Consider the following 15548-nt stretch of genomic DNA (forward strand, 5'->3'; position numbering starts at 1 on the left):
TCATCCTCCAGACCTGCCGCAATCCACAAATTACCAGCAGAAACTCAGCAGGACGTAGTTGCACCACAGCTGCATTATTTTCCAGTATTCTCCAATTATTTCTTTTTTTTTCCTTTTGCAATGAAACAGAAATGGCATTTTTCACCGTGATGTAAAACCAGAGAACATTCTGATAAAGGTGAGACGCTGTAATCTCTGATCTCATAGTGTAACACATGCATGTAGTCACTATCATTATATATATATATATATACAGTTAAGTCCATATATATTTGGACAGAGACAACATTTTTCTTATTTTGGTTATAGACATTACCACAATGAATTTTAAACAAAACAATTCCGATGCAGTTGAAGTTCAGACTTTCAGCTTTCATTTGAGGGTATCCACATTAAAATTGGATGAAGGGTTTAGAAGTTTCAGCTTCTTAACATGTGCCACCCTGTTTTTAAAGGGACCAAAAGTAATTGGACAGATTCAATAATTTTAAATAAAATGTTCATTTTTAGTACTTGGTTGAAAACCCTTTGTTGGCAATGACTGCCTGAAGTCTTGAACTCATGGACATCACCAGACGCTGTGTTTCCTCCTTTTTGATGCTCTGCCAGGCCTTCACTGCGGTGGTTTTCAGTTGCTGTTTGTTTGTGGGCCTTTCTGTCTGAAGTTTAGTCTTTAACAAGTGAAATGCATGCTCAATTGGGTTGAGATCAGGTGACTGACTTGGCCATTCAAGAATATTCCACTTCTTTGCCTTAATAAACTCCTGAGTTGCTTTGGCTTTATGTTTTGGGTCATTGTCCATCTGTAGTATGAAACGACGACCAATCAGTTTGGCTGCATTTGGCTGGATCTGAGCACACAGTGTGGCTCTGAATACCTCAGAATTCATTCGGCTGCTTTTGTCCTGTGTCACATCATCAATAAACACTAGTGACCCAGTGCCACTGGCAGCCATGCATGCCCAAGCCATCACACTGCCTCCGCCGTGTTTTACAGATGATGTGGTATGCTTTGGATCATGAGCTGTACCACGCCTTCGCCATACTTTTCTCTTTCCATCATTCTGGTAGAGGTTGATCTTGGTTTCATCTGTCCAAAAAATGTTCTTCCAGAACTGTGCTGGCTTTTTTAGATGTTTTTTAGCAAAGTCCAGTCTAGCCTTTTTATTCTTGATGCTTATGAGTGGCTTGCACCGTGCAGTGAACCCTCTGTATTTACTTTCATTCAGTTTTCTCTTTATGGTAGATTTGGATATTGATACGCCGACCTCCTGGAGAGCGCTGTTCACTTGGTTGGCTGTTGTGAAGGGGTTTCTCTTCACCATGGAGATTATTCTGCAATCATCCACCACTGTTGTCCTCCGTGGGCGCCCAGGTCTTTTTGCATTGATGAGTTCACCAGTGCTTTCTTTCTTTCTCAGGATGTACCAAACTGTAGATTTTGCCACTCCTAATATTGTAGCAATTTCTCGGATGGGTTTTTTCTGTTTTCGCAGCTTAAGGATGGCTTGTTTCACCTGCATGGAGAGCTCCTTTGACCGCATGTTTACTTCACAGCAAAACCTTCCAAATGCAAGCACCACACCTCAAATCAACTCCAGGCCTTTTATCTGCTTAATTGAGAATGACATAATGAAGGGATTACCCACACCTGTCCATGAAATAGCCTTGGAGTCAATTGTCCAATTACTTTTGGTCCCTTTAAAAACAGGGTGGCACATGTTAAGGAGCTGAAACTCCTAAACCCTTCATCCAATTTTAATGTGGATACCCTCAAATGAAAGCTGAAAGTCTGAACTTCAACTGCATCTGAATTGTTTTGTTTAAAATTCATTGTGGTAATGTCTATAACCAAAATAAGAAAAATGTTGTCTCTGTCCAAATATATATGGACCTAACTGTATATATAATGCTTTTTGTTCCAGCAAGATGTCCTAAAGCTGGCAGACTTTGGCTCGTGTCGTAGTGTTTTCTCCAAGCAGCCGTACACCGAATATATCTCCACCCGCTGGTATCGAGCCCCCGAATGCCTCCTGACCGACGGGTACTACACCTACAAGATGGACATGTGGAGCGCCGGCTGCGTCTTCTATGAAATCTGCAGGTGAGGCCACGTCATGACATCCTTCCGGGCACACGAACAGCAGAGAGCAGGTTTTAGGTGGCATGAAAGGTCCAGCAGTACAGACCAGATAAAGGGGTTGACAGCTCAGTAAGGACCCCCAGCTTTGAGCCAGAGCGTGGAGAGGATATATCAGCGACTTCTACAGGGGCAGTTCGGGTAAGGCTAGGAGAGGAAGCATAGAGGGGAATTCTCATCTCTCTAAGATAATGATCTGATCCTGGGAATTAGGGGGTTACTACTCTAGATTGGAGCTTCCCCAGGTGCCGGCTGCAGTTCCTTGCATGGGCACCACAGTGATCCCTACATTCTGGTGATCAATAGGGTTCCAGAGGTCAAACATTAACGTTATAATACCTACACTTTCAAAAGTTTGTTTTATATATTGCAGGCTCTTATCCCCTTAACATCCAATGATGGATATATCCGACAATGGACACCTCACCGCCGGAGCCCGCACCTTTTCTGGCCCATGACAGCTGATCTGATCAGCTGTTATTAGCCCCTAACAGCCGCGTGTGGAAACGCGATCCACCTGTGGCTTTAAACATGTTAAATGCCGCTGTCAAACTCTTGACAGCTGCGTTTAACATGCATGTGCAAGAAGCACGTCATTAACCCCCCCCCCATCAGCGCCCGTGTCACATGACCACGGGTCACCGATGGGTGGGCATGACAAACCAGGGTCTGCAGGAGACCCCCCCGTGGTTGTCATTGCCAAAACACTATGTGCGCCACTCAGCGGTTGACGATCATAGCAAGTGAGGAAAGACAAAAGTACAATTTGTCCCTCAAAAAACAAGCCCTCACATGTCCATATTGATGGGAAAAATAACAGAGTTATGACTCTGGGAAGGAGGGGAGCAAAAAAATGGAAACGGAAATACCCCTGGTCCTTAAGGGGTTAAGCTTCATACATATTAGTGAGGGTTCAGGACCTGAGACCCCCCCAAGCATCCGGATGCTGAGCTTCTGCAAGACAGTGCGCCCACAGAGCAGTAGATGGACACATATACTTTCTCTTGAGCAGGGGCTCAGTGTTTATGGAGACTGGGGGTCGGAATACCCACCATCACCAATCTGCAGGACTTCAAAGACGAGGGCATATCCTTGTGACATGCCATCACTTACTAGCTTGGGAATGCTGCTCCTTCTCTATACATCAGTCCCTTGTATTCAAGAACAGGTCTTGAATCTGTGGCTTTCCATCTGCTGCGAACTACAACTCTCATCATGCCATTTCCAGAGCTTACCAGTTGTAGTAAGCTGGCACTGGTTGGCTGGTGGTCACAGGTCCTGCCTCTGCTTGTTCACCCTGGCAGATAGTAACTCTCGATAGCGCTCACTCACGGGGCTTTTTAACCAGCGCTGGCCTTTGTACAGACAGCTTTTGCTAGCGCAGCATATCAACCCCGGCATCAGCATTCCCATTTGTCTGTGTCAACAGAAACGCTCTCCCCGCAGAGAACTGTGGACACAAGGGCGACTACATTCCCTAGTAAAAATAACACCGTACATGGCAGCCGCTTGCTATTTTTTTTTTTCTTTCAGCCTCCATCCTCTCTTCCCTGGTTTGAATGAACTAGACCAGATATCCAAAATCCACGACATCCTGGGCACGCCGGCCTCCGCTGTGCTGCAGAAGTTTAAGCAGTAAGAGACTTATACTGTCAAATCCAGTTTGCATTCATACGTTTTTTTGTTTGTTTTTTTTACATTTTTTTTAATGATTTGCAATTGTACAGTGTAAATCTTATTAATCATTTTTAGAAAACATAAGATCCACAGAAAAGAATCCTTAAAGGGGTTGTCCACTACTAGGACAACCCCTTCTCATTCCCCACGCTTGACACAGATAAAATTGAAAAGCTTGTTATTGCCTCCCATGCCGCCCCGTTGTTCCTGCAGTGTCGGCACTCGCGTTCCCAGGGCCTCCGTGCGGTTGTATGACACGTAAGCCCGGCGCCCAATCAGCACTGGCGTCACTGTTCCCTGACGAGGAAGTCCTGGATCAGCCGCAGCCCTGACTTCCTCTTCATGTTCAATTTGTCCGTGGGGGGGCAGTGACGCCAGTGCTGATTGGGTGTCGGGGTCACATGTCGCAACAACTGCACAGGAGCCATCTGGTCGCAAGTACTGACACTGCTGGAAAGGCGCTAGCACAGGAGGCGAGTATAAGCTTTTTTATTTTAACCGGGCCAAGTGTGGGGACAGAGAAGGGGTTGCCCTAGTAGTGGACAACCCCTTTAAATGTAGTCCTATTTCCCAATTCACTCCCTTTTGAGAGATGGATCTATAGGCAGGAAGCTTTGGGGTCTTTTCTTGCTGTGCCCAAATTCTTCCTTCTTCAGTACACCTATGTGGTCTTACTAAACGCCCTACTAGGGTGTTTGGGTATCGTACAGCAGCGTCGCCCACTTGTGTCCTCATAAAGCACCGCTGGAGCGGCACTGTGCTGCCAGCAGGGAAGATTCGAATAAATCTACACAAAATATTTGCTTCTAGTAATATTCAGCTCATTACTGCAGGTCAAGAGCCATGAACTTTGATTTCCCTCCGAAGAAGGGCAGCGGGATCAGACAGCTGTTACCTGGCATCTCACCAGACAGCATCTCGCTGCTGTCCGCCATGCTGGAATATGACCCCGACGACAGATTCAGCGCCATGAAAGCCCTCCAGCATCCCTATTTCGAGGAGCCCAGGTAGTGTACCCAGATTAGTCCGTCCTGTCCGGATGCCATAGCTGATGCATCTCCTTATTTCAGGACACTAGAGAAGCATTCCCTACCTCGCAAGTTAGGACTAGCCGAGAAGTCAAACACTGCGGCCTCTATGAATTATCTGATGCGGATCGCAGGACAGGGCCGAAGGCAGGTAAACTTTTTTTTCTTTATCACTAGTCTATGGGATTTTTCATGCTTTCGCAGCATTGTGTTTTTTTATTTTAGCCTTTGTCTATGCAGCGGCTTTGGAGCTGTGTATCATAAATAAAGGATTCTTCCATGTTTAGAATGTTAACGGTTATGATCAGTAGGGGTCTCTCGCCACCAATTAGCTGTTTTCTCATTCACTGCAATACATTGCAACTGAGCAGACAGAGCAATGTAGACACGGATGAGTCCAATGTCAAAAGCCCCTTGCAGTGAGTCGGCCCCTCACCAATCTAATCTCACTTTCCTGTAACTATGATAAAGGGTTATTCCCGAAAAAGACTTATCCACTATTGGTCTTGAATGAAGCAGGTGTGCTCGATCTCTGCTCCATTCAAAGTCAGCGTTCAGGCCCCAGAAATCAGTGTTACCTCATAGGCCGGGATCACACATGCGAGAAATACGTCCGAGTCTCGCATGTTAATCCCCGGCACTGCTGCCGTCACTCAGGAGCGGAACGTGCGGCTCCATGTATTACTATGCGGTCGCACGCTCCGCTCTGGAGTGCAGGAGGCAGTGCCGTGTTTCTCACATGTGCGATCCCGGCCTTAATCTGTGGATGACTCACTATTTCGCAAGGAGAAATGATACTTCTCGGATATCGGTTGGATACCTCTCAATCAGCTAAACCAGATCTCCACTTTGCAGTGCCCCGAAGCACAGTAACTGCAAATTGAGATCTGGTTTGGCTCTTATCCTAAGTCATGTGACAAGGCTCTTTAAAGGGTCGACATTGACTGTTAGGATTGCTACTTCCAATAGGTGGCACTAGAGTTCTAGTCCTCTTCCTCTCTGAAGAGACAATTTGCATATTTTTGGAGAATCCTTTTAAGCACAAAAAGCTTCAAATAATACAATTTGGGATCTCAGCACCTATTGCTTTAACCCCTTAACGACCGCCGATACGCCTTTTAACGGCGGCCGCTAAGGGTACTTAAACCACAGCGCCGTTAATTAACGGCGCTGTGGAAAAAGTGAATAGCGCCCCCCAGAGTCGGATTTTCTCTGGGGTCTCGGTTGCCGAGGGTAGCCGAGACCCCAGAGAACATGATTCGGGGGGTTTTTACCGACCCCCGAGTTGCGATCGCTGGTAATTAACCGTTTACCGGCGGTCGCAACAAAAAAAAAACAAAACGCGATTTGCCTTTTAATTTCTCTGGCCTCCGATGTGATCGCAGTGCGCCCGCCATCTGCTGCCATCTGCCGGCCGGCAGGAGAAGACGAGTTGGGGCTAAAATTAGGGTTAGGGTTAGAGTTAGGGTTAGAGTTAGGGGTTGGGGCTAAATTTAGGGTTAGGGTTAGGCTACTTTCACACTAGCGTTTTTTGGCTTCCGTCGCAATGCGTCGTTGGAGAAAAAACGCATCCTGCAGAAGTGCTTGCAGGATGCGTTTTTTCTCCATTGGCTTGCATTAGCGACGCATTGCGACGGATTGCCACATGTCGCATCCGTCGTGCGACGGATGCGTCGTGCTTTGGCGGACCGTTGGCACAAAAAAAGCTACATGTAACTTTTTTGTGCGACGTGTCCGCCATTTCCGACCGCGCATGCGTGGCCGGAACTCCGCCCCCGCCTCCCCGCACCTCACAATGGGGCAGCGGATGCGTTGAAAAAACAGCATCCGCTGCACCCGTTGTGCGGCGCTTACAACGCTAGCGTCGGTACGTCGGCCCGACACACTGCGATGGGCTGAGTACGACGCTAGTGAAAGTAGCCTTAGGCTGCTTTCACACTTGCGTCGGTACGGGGCGGTCGCAATGCGTCGGCCCGACGTACCGACGCACGTTGTGAAAATTGTGCACAACGTGGGCAGCGGATGCAGTTTTTCAACGCATCCGCTGCCCAGTCTATGTCCTGGGGAGGAGGGGGCAGAGTTACGGCCACGCATGCGCGGAAATGGCGGACGCGACTTACAAAAAAAAGGTTACATTGAACTTTTTTTGTGACGATGGGGGCTAAAGTTATGGTTAGGGTTGGGGCTAAAGTTAGGGTTAGAGTTGGGATTAGGGTTAGGGTTGGGATTAGTGTTACGTTTGGGATTAGGGTTGGGATTAGGGTTAGGGTTGGGATTAGGGTTAGGGGTGTGTTGGATTTAGGGTTTTGATTAGGGTTATGGTTAGGGTTGAGATTAGGGCTGTTTTGGGGTTAGGGTTGTGATTATCGTTAGGGTTGTGATTAGGATTATGGATCGGGTTGAGATTAGGGTTAGGGGTGTGTTGGAGTTAGGGTTGGAGTTATAATTTGGGGGTTTCCACTGTTTAGGTACATCAGGGGGTCTCCAAACATGACAGCCAATTTTGCGCTAAAAAAGTCAAATGGTACTCCCTCCCTTCTGAGCTCTGCCGTGCGCCCAAACAGTGGTTTACCCCCACATATGGGGCATCAGCGTACTCGGGATAAATTGGACAACAACTTTTGGGGTCCAATTTCTCCTGTTACCCTTATGAAAATAAAAACTTGGGGGCTAAAAATCTTTTTTGTTGGGAAAATTTTTTTTTTTTTATTTTCACTACTCTGCATTATAAACTTCTGTGAAGCACTTGAGCTTTCAAAGTTCTCACTACATATCTAGATAAGTTCCTTAGGGGGTCCAGTTTCCAAAATTTGGTCACTTGTGGGGGTTTCTACTGTTTAGGTACATCAGGGGCTCTGCAAACGCAACATAACACCCACAGACAATTCTATCAAAGTCTGAATTCCAAAATGGCGCTCCTTCTCTTCCGAGCTCTGCCGTGTGCCAAAACAGTGGTTTACCCCCACATATGGGGTACCAGCATACTCAGGACAAATTGGACAACAACTTTTGGGGTCCAATTTCTCTTGTTACCCTTGTGAAAATAAAAACTTGGGGGCTAAAAAATCTTTATTGTTAAAAAATATATATTTTTTATTTTCACGACTCTGCATTATAAACTTCTGTGATGCACTTGGGCATTCAAAGTTCTCACTACACATCTAGATAAGTTCCTTGGGGGGTCTAGTTTCCAAAATGGGGTCACTTTTGGGGGGTTTCTACTGTTTAGGCACATCAGGGGCTCTCCAAACGCGACATGGCGTCCGATCTCAATTCCAGTCAATTTTGCATTGAAAAGTCAAATGGCGCTCCTTTGCTTCCGAGCTCAGCCATGCGCCCAAACAGTGGTTTACCCCCACATATGGGGTGTCGGCGTACTCAAGACAAATTGTACAACAACTTCTGGGGTCCATTTTCTCCTGTTACCCTTGGTAAAATAAAAATTTGGAGGCAAAAAGATTATTTTTGTAGAAAAAATGCGATTTTTTTATTTTCACGGCTCTACGTTATAAACTTCTGTGAAGCACCTGGAGGTTTAAAGTGCTCACCACACATCTAGATAAGTTCCTTAAGGGGTCTAGTTTCCAAAATGGGGTCCAAACATATGGGGTATCGACGTACTCAGGAGAAATTGCACAACAACTTTTGTGGTCTAATTTCTCCTGTTACCCTTGTGAAAATAAGAATTTGTGGGCGAAAAAATCATTTTTGTGAAAACAAATGCGATTTTTTATTTTCACGGCTCTACGTTATAAACTTCTGTGAAGCACCTGGGGGTTTAAAGTGCTCACCACACATCTAGATAAGTTCCTTAAGGGGTCTAGTTTCCAAAATGGTGTCATATGTGGGGGGTCTCCACTGTTTAGGCACATCAGCGGCTCTCCAAACGTGACATGGCGTCCGATCTCAATTCCAGCCAATTCTACATTGAAAAAGTAAAACGACACTCCTTCTCTTCCAAGCGCTGCGGTGCGCCCAAACAGTGGTTTACCCCCATATATGGGGTATCGACGTACTCAGGAGAAATTGCACAACAACTTTTGTGGTCTAATTTCTCCTGTTACCCTTGTGAAAATAAAAATTTGGGGGCAAAAAGATCATTTTTGTAGAAAAAATGAGATTTTTTATTTTCACGGCTCTACGTTATAAACTTCTGTGAAGCACTTGGGGGTTCAAAGTGCTCACCACACATCTAGATAAGTTCCTTAAGGGGTCTAGTTTCCAAAATGGTATCACTTGTGGGGGGTTTCCACTGTTTAGGCACATCAGGGACTCTCCAAACGCAACATGGCATCCGATCTCAATTCCAGCCAATTCTGCATTGAAACAGTAAAACGGTGCTCCTTCACTTCCAAGCTCTGCGGTGCGCCCAAACAGTGGTTTACCTCCACATATGGGGTATCGGCGTACTCAGGAAAAATTGCACAACAAAATTTGTGGTTAAATTTCTGTTTTTACACTTGTGAAAATTAAAAAAAATGGTTCTGAAGTAAAATGTTTGCAAAAAAAAGTTAAATGTTCATTTTTTTCTTCCACATTGTTTCAGTTCCTGTGAAGTACGTAAAGGGTTAATAAACTTCTTGAATGTGGTTTTGAGCAGCTTGAGGGGTGCAGTTTTTAGAATGGTGTCACACTTGGTTATTTTCTATCATATAGACCCCTCAAAATCACTTCAAATGTGATGTGGTCCCTAAAAAAAACATGGTGTTGTAAAAATGAGAAATTGCTGGTCAACTTTTAACCCTTATAACTCCCTAACAAAAAAAAAAATTGTTTCCAAAATTGTGCTGATGTAAAGTAGACATGTGAGAAATGTTATTTATTAACTATTTTTTTGTGACATTATCTCTCTGATTTAAGGGCATAAAAATACAAAGTTTGAAAATTGCAAAATATTAAAAATGTGCCATATTTCCATTTTTTTCATAAATAATCGCAAGTAATATCGAAGAAATGTTACCACTAACTTGAAGTACAACATGTCACGAAAAAACAATCTCAGAATCAGCGGGATCCGATAAAGCGTTCCAGAGTTATAACCTCATAAAGTGACACTGGTCAGAATTGTAAAAATTGGCTCGGTCATTAAGTACCAAATTGGCTCTGTCACTAAGGGGTTAATATTTATTGTAGACACATTCCTGTTTACTTTGACGGCAAGCAGAGATCTTGAAAATGGTTCAATTAGACATTAGGAGTTTGACATTATAGATTCTTTATTAATCTAGTAATAATATTTTTTTTCTTTTTAAGCAGATCATGAAGCCGCACCCAGAACTTGCCTTCCAGCACCACGGACCTACCTTTCCAATGGAGCTGCCAAAACTGAACGTGCCGAGTGTATCGAGGACTGTACCCTTCTCCACGCTCAAGTTTCAGTCCGTTTTCCCCACTCCTGGAAACGGAGGAAAACTTCCAATAATCCCAAGTGTAAAATACATAGACACTAAGGTAAAGTCGACATCTTCGGAGTTTTCATTTTTGTGATTGTAGTGTCTTTGCTTGGGGGCTGTAATCTTTTACGTCGTGTGTTAACAGTTTGACATCCACCAACACGGGAAGTCGATGATGAAGCCGTATCACTTACCTTCTCTAGAGAGAAAAGGAGGAGGATTCTGATCTCACCACACACAGACAATTAATGTAAACCCCGTGCCTTTAGCAGAGCCGGAGAAGATATACAAAGCTGTCGCTACAGCAGCCAGAATGTAATCAATCCCTGTGATCAGAGCCCAGCCCATCTCCCCTCGCTCTGGTACTGTTTTCAGGGTTAAAAAACCCCAAAACAATTCAGTTCAATTTGCACTTCACAAACTGATCAGAAAAATTGTATTAATTCTTCTACAATCTTCGCTGTCCATAATTCGCTTTATCAGTGCAGTGATATTGTTTTTTAATTAAATATGAATATTATTGTGACCATTCATGTTGTTTTTGATACAAATAGTAAAATAAAAAAACAAGTTTGTAATCTTACAAACTTCGGAGTCTGTCCCTCAGCATACAGGCTCTGCTGGGAGGCAGCACCTCAGTACAGGCTGGAGCTTCATTCACACGTGTAATTTGGTCAGTGTTTTTGCCTTAGTATTTCTAATCGGAAACCAAGAGTGGATCTCAGACAGGTGCAGATCTATTTCTTTCCAAAGTCGCATCCATTCAGACAGCTCCATGTGTAGGGGGCAGTAGTCTACTGACTGTGCAGAATGTCTTATACTCTGAAAGATTTTATATACAGCCCATAGAACTGACTATACATCTGCTTCCAATTTCACAGGGAGTCGAATCTAGCCGCACTCACCACCCGACGCAGAGGTTAGTGATGCTGGAGGAACCCTTTAATTGCTGCAGGTAGCCAGTGAGCAGGACCCTTTATTACTAAACATTTGTGAGGGTCCCGGAGGGCGAAGCCCTATCAATCCTAAAGACGACACATCATAATTTTGTCCAACCTAAAGAAACACTGTTCTGTTGGGAGGAAAGCGGGACCAGGAGTCAAGCATAGATTTCTCTTAATTCATTCCACCCACTACTTCCATTATTAATGAGTAGTATAGGAGCAGACACCTTTTTAAGAAATTTTCCTCCGCTTTCTGTCAAGAGTCGTCCTGTCATCTAAAAAGTAATAAAGATGGTCGCCTCCAGAGGCGATGATCAGCGCAACACAAAGGTAAGATACATTTATTAGAGCTGGGAGCACAGTGAATATCATCTGAACAAAAAAACGGAAAACTTAATATTAATATGTATCTTTTAATTAGAAATCACTATTTTCATATAATGAAAATGGCTAGTGTAATGATCAAAATCCCCTGCAGCCCACCACTCAATTACATTATTTATACATATAATACAGAGGCATTAGAAACCACAATATTAAAATAAATGTTTGATACAAAGGATATTTATCTGCACAACAAGTGTCCTTTTTCACCTGGGAGTTTAAAAAAAAAAAAAAAATTACTCAAAGTAAAATTTTCTGAACCTCCATTTAAGTGCAAACTTTAATTAAAAAAAGTTTTCTTTAATAAACTATAAATTACAGCTTCCATCTTCGCGGGGGTTTGGGAAATTACATTTTAAGTCACCGGAGACAATGACTGCTTTCGTATCAAGTGCATTTCAGATTCTCTTCTAAACCATTGAAGGTCAAAATAAAAGGGTAGGAAAAAAAAAAAAAATCAGTGCAATACACACAATGGTGAATTAATTTGTAATAACCATCTAATAATTAAAAAAAAAAAAAAAAAGTTACTGGGGGTTTTCAATAAGCAGACTTTATTTTACATTTATATAAAGATTAAATTACATTAAAGTTGAAAAGTATAAAGCAGAGAGGAATGAATGGACTAGTATAGAGTTCCACTGTAACGGCTAAGGAAGTTGTGGAGATTCTTATATACACACATACATATATACTTCTCAGGGTGAGTAGATGTGAGGGCTAAAGGCCGAGCAGAGAGAAATTCTCTGCCAAGTATATCCTGTCATTTGTGTGATTTTTTTTTTTCCTGTATAATTTTTTTTTTTATTATTTAAGAGAAATCAGTCTATTCGTCCTGCTCACGTTCTACTCTGACGCTCCGCGGCTGAAGGGCAGTGCCGGGGTCCTCTGTCCTTACGGCTGCTCCTGTAGTGTGTGTCTCGCTAGCGGTAGTGTCATGGCTATACTACTGTTCCACTTGGAGAATTCGCTTGGTTTTGGGATGATATTAAACCCTGTGGACAAAGCATTTTTTTTTTTAATTAAAACAAAAAAAAATTAATCCAAAAACATTTCAGTGTTAACAGATTTCAAAAATATTAAATTCTAAAACAAATATTCAATCAGATTCTTAGTGGCCAGTTTTTACTTATATTGAAAAAAAAAAAAAAAAAGTATAAATCCACTTTATGGTTCAAGAAATTTGTGACTTATAAGTAATCATTTTTAGCGGCTTTCATTAAGGGGACGTGTCTCACAGGATCTTTTTCTGGGGGTTGTCTTTAGGCTGCTTTGCATAATTACCCTGTGAGCCACACCCACTCGGTAAATTAGTGGTAAATAAAAAAGCCCCTCCATCTTTAGAACCATATGGCGGATTTAAAGGGGTATTCCCATCTCCAAAAGATCCTATCCCAATATGTAGTAGGTGTAATAAGATTAGCAAATACCTCCAATTAGAAATTTAGTATAGTTCCTTTGATTAGCCATGTCGCTTACCTCATGTACAGGGCATTGCAGTAGCTTAAAAGCCCATGGATACCTCCTAAACTACTGCAATGCCCTGCACATGGGGTAAGCAACGTAGCAAATCAGAAGAACTATACTACATTTCTAAGTGGAGAGAACTGCTAATATTATTACATCTACTACATATTGGGATAGGATCTTGGAGATGGGAATAAAAGAGCAAAAACTTGCCGCCTTAGAGCTGGTGACATGTCCTCCAGGAATCCATCCACTCTGTTTAAACCAAATAGGAGTACAAGCTTCTACGTTGGGCATCACACGACTGGCACATATGTTTCTATCGAGAATAAGATCTATCGAGTACTTATTCCACTAGTAAAACCAATTCCCTTTAAATATGGGGGAAAAGAAAAATAATTATAGTGCTTTGGAACAAAGCACTATACTGTTATTCCATCGTGGATAACTTCTTCTTATTCTTATTATTCAGTCCGCACGTAATGCGGCCCGAACCGCTAAACTCACAGACTCCAGTGAGGTGTCATTTCGAAGCCAGCGTTCCTGAGAGGTGTGCTAAGTATTTTTCGTGCCGATCGGATTTGTAGTTTTTGCGCAATTTGTGTTTGAAAAAAGTCTTTCAATGCGTTTCAATAGGGAAATTGTCCCATACGTTTATAATGGGCTGGTTTCTGAGGCAATTTCTAAAAATAACTGCCACCTGGCTGATTAGCTCATTGATATGCGCAGTCAGACACAGTTACTATGCCAACTCCTATGAAGTCTACATCAGCTCACCAGGTCACAAGTTTTGTCAGATAATATCAGCTCTTAAAGTGACAGTACAGCACAATTCCAAACCACTATCTGTAGTCTTATGATTATTAGACTGTGGCCCGATTCTAACTCATAGGGTATTCTAGAATATGTATGTCCACGTAGTATATTGCACAGCCACGCAGTATACAGTGCAGAGCCGCGCAGTACACAGCGCAGAGCCGCGCAGTACACAGCGCAGAGCCGCGCAGTACAAAGCGCAGAGCCGCGCAGTACACAGCGCAGAGCCGCGCAGTACACAGCGCAGAGCCGCGCAGTACACAGCGCAGAGCCGCGCAGTACACAGCGCAGAGCCGCGCAGTACACAGCGCAGAGCCGCGCAGTACACAGCGCAGAGCCGCGCAGTACACAGCGCAGAGCCGCGCAGTACACAGCGCAGAGCCGCGCAGTATACAGCGCAGAGCCGCGCAGTATACAGCGCAGAGCCGCGCAGTATACAGCGCAGAGCCGCGTAGTATACAGCGCAGAGCCCCGCAGTATACAGCGCAGAGCCGCGCAGTACACAGCGCAGAGCCGCGCAGTACACAGCGCAGAGCCGCGCAGTACACAGCGCAGACACACGCAGTACACAGCACGGACACGCGCAGTACACAGCGCAGAGCCGCGCAGTACACAGCGCAGAGCCGCGTAGTATACAGCGAAGAGCCGCGCAGTATATAGCGCAGAGCCGCGCAGTACAAAGCGCAGAGCCGCGCAGTATACAGCGCAGAGCCGCGTAGTATACAGCGCAGAGCCGCGTAGTATACAGCGCAGAGCCACGCAGTATACAGCGCAGAGCCACGCAGTATACAGCGCAGAGCCACGTAGTTATACTGCCCAGTCACGTAGTATATTGTCCAGTCACATAGTATACTGCATATCCCTGTTAAAAAAAAAAAAAAAAAGAATTAAAATAAAAAAGTTACATACTCACCTCCTGGAGCGGCCGGTATCTGATGGTTGTTGCACCTCCTAGAGCGGCCGGTACACGATGCTTGTTGCACCTGGAGTGGCCGGTACCCGATGCTTGTTGCGCGCTCCGGTCCCAAGAGTGCATTGCGGTCTCATGAGATGATGACGTAGCGGTGTTGTGAGACAGAAAGACGGAAGTGCCCTTAGACAATTATATAGTAGATTACCCCGCTCACCAAATCGGACCCCGAGGGGCGCGGCTCACCAAATCGGACCCAGAGTGACCCCGCCCACCAAATCGGACCCAGAGTGACCCCGCCCACCAAATCGGACCCAGAGTGGCTCCGCCCACCAAATCGAACCCAGAGTGACCCCTTCCACCAAATCAGACCCAGAGTGACCCCTTCCACCAAATCGGACCCAGAGTGACCCCACCCACCAAATCGGACCCTGAGGTGCCCAGCCCACCAAATGAGACCCTGAGGTGCCCAGCCCACCAAATCGGACCGAGTGACCCCACCCACCAAATTGGTCCCTAAGGTGCCCCGCCCACCAAATCGGACCCAGAGTGGCTCCGCCCACCGAATCGGACCCAGAGTGGCCGCGCCCACAGAATCGGACCAAAAGTGACCCCGCCCACCGAATCGGACCTAGATTTACCCCGCCCACAAAATCAGACCCAGATTGACCCAACCCACCAAATCGGACCGCCTGAGGGGCACCCAAGTGTGAAAGTCTTGCAGGGGCAGCCCGGGCACCATTCCAAAGCACTATCTGTAGTTCCTTCAGGAAATACCCATCTAGTTAT

At 44.8% G+C, this 15548-nt stretch overlaps 2 protein-coding genes across 3 annotated transcripts in view; one reads left to right on the plus strand and one right to left on the minus strand.

Moving 5' to 3' along the window:
• MOK (MOK protein kinase) overlaps nucleotides 1-10765 on the plus strand; it is a 33715-nt gene extending 22950 nt beyond the window's left edge. Inside the window, exons 6-12 of one of the 2 annotated variants that reach the window (XM_077269145.1) lie at nucleotides 130-178; nucleotides 1926-2104; nucleotides 3674-3775; nucleotides 4651-4824; nucleotides 4888-4996; nucleotides 10099-10296; nucleotides 10384-10765. In XM_077269145.1, the coding sequence (XP_077125260.1) occupies nucleotides 130-178; nucleotides 1926-2104; nucleotides 3674-3775; nucleotides 4651-4824; nucleotides 4888-4996; nucleotides 10099-10296; nucleotides 10384-10464 (892 nt within the window). In that variant the 3' untranslated portion in view covers nucleotides 10465-10765. The remainder of the gene's footprint in view (nucleotides 1-129; nucleotides 179-1925; nucleotides 2105-3673; nucleotides 3776-4650; nucleotides 4825-4887; nucleotides 4997-10098; nucleotides 10297-10383) is intronic. The other variant, XM_077269151.1, reaches the window with a different exon arrangement.
• A 1576-nt stretch (nucleotides 10766-12341) lies between these two features.
• Nucleotides 12342-15548, minus strand: part of WDR20 (WD repeat domain 20) — a 41852-nt gene continuing 38645 nt past the window's right edge. The window contains exon 4 of the mRNA XM_077269132.1: nucleotides 12342-12561. Coding sequence (XP_077125247.1) covers nucleotides 12508-12561 — 54 coding nt within the window. The 3' untranslated portion in view covers nucleotides 12342-12507. The remainder of the gene's footprint in view (nucleotides 12562-15548) is intronic.

The sequence above is a fragment of the Ranitomeya variabilis genome, chromosome 1 (assembly GCF_051348905.1).
Source record: "Ranitomeya variabilis isolate aRanVar5 chromosome 1, aRanVar5.hap1, whole genome shotgun sequence".
Classification (NCBI taxonomy): domain Eukaryota; kingdom Metazoa; phylum Chordata; class Amphibia; order Anura; family Dendrobatidae; genus Ranitomeya; species Ranitomeya variabilis.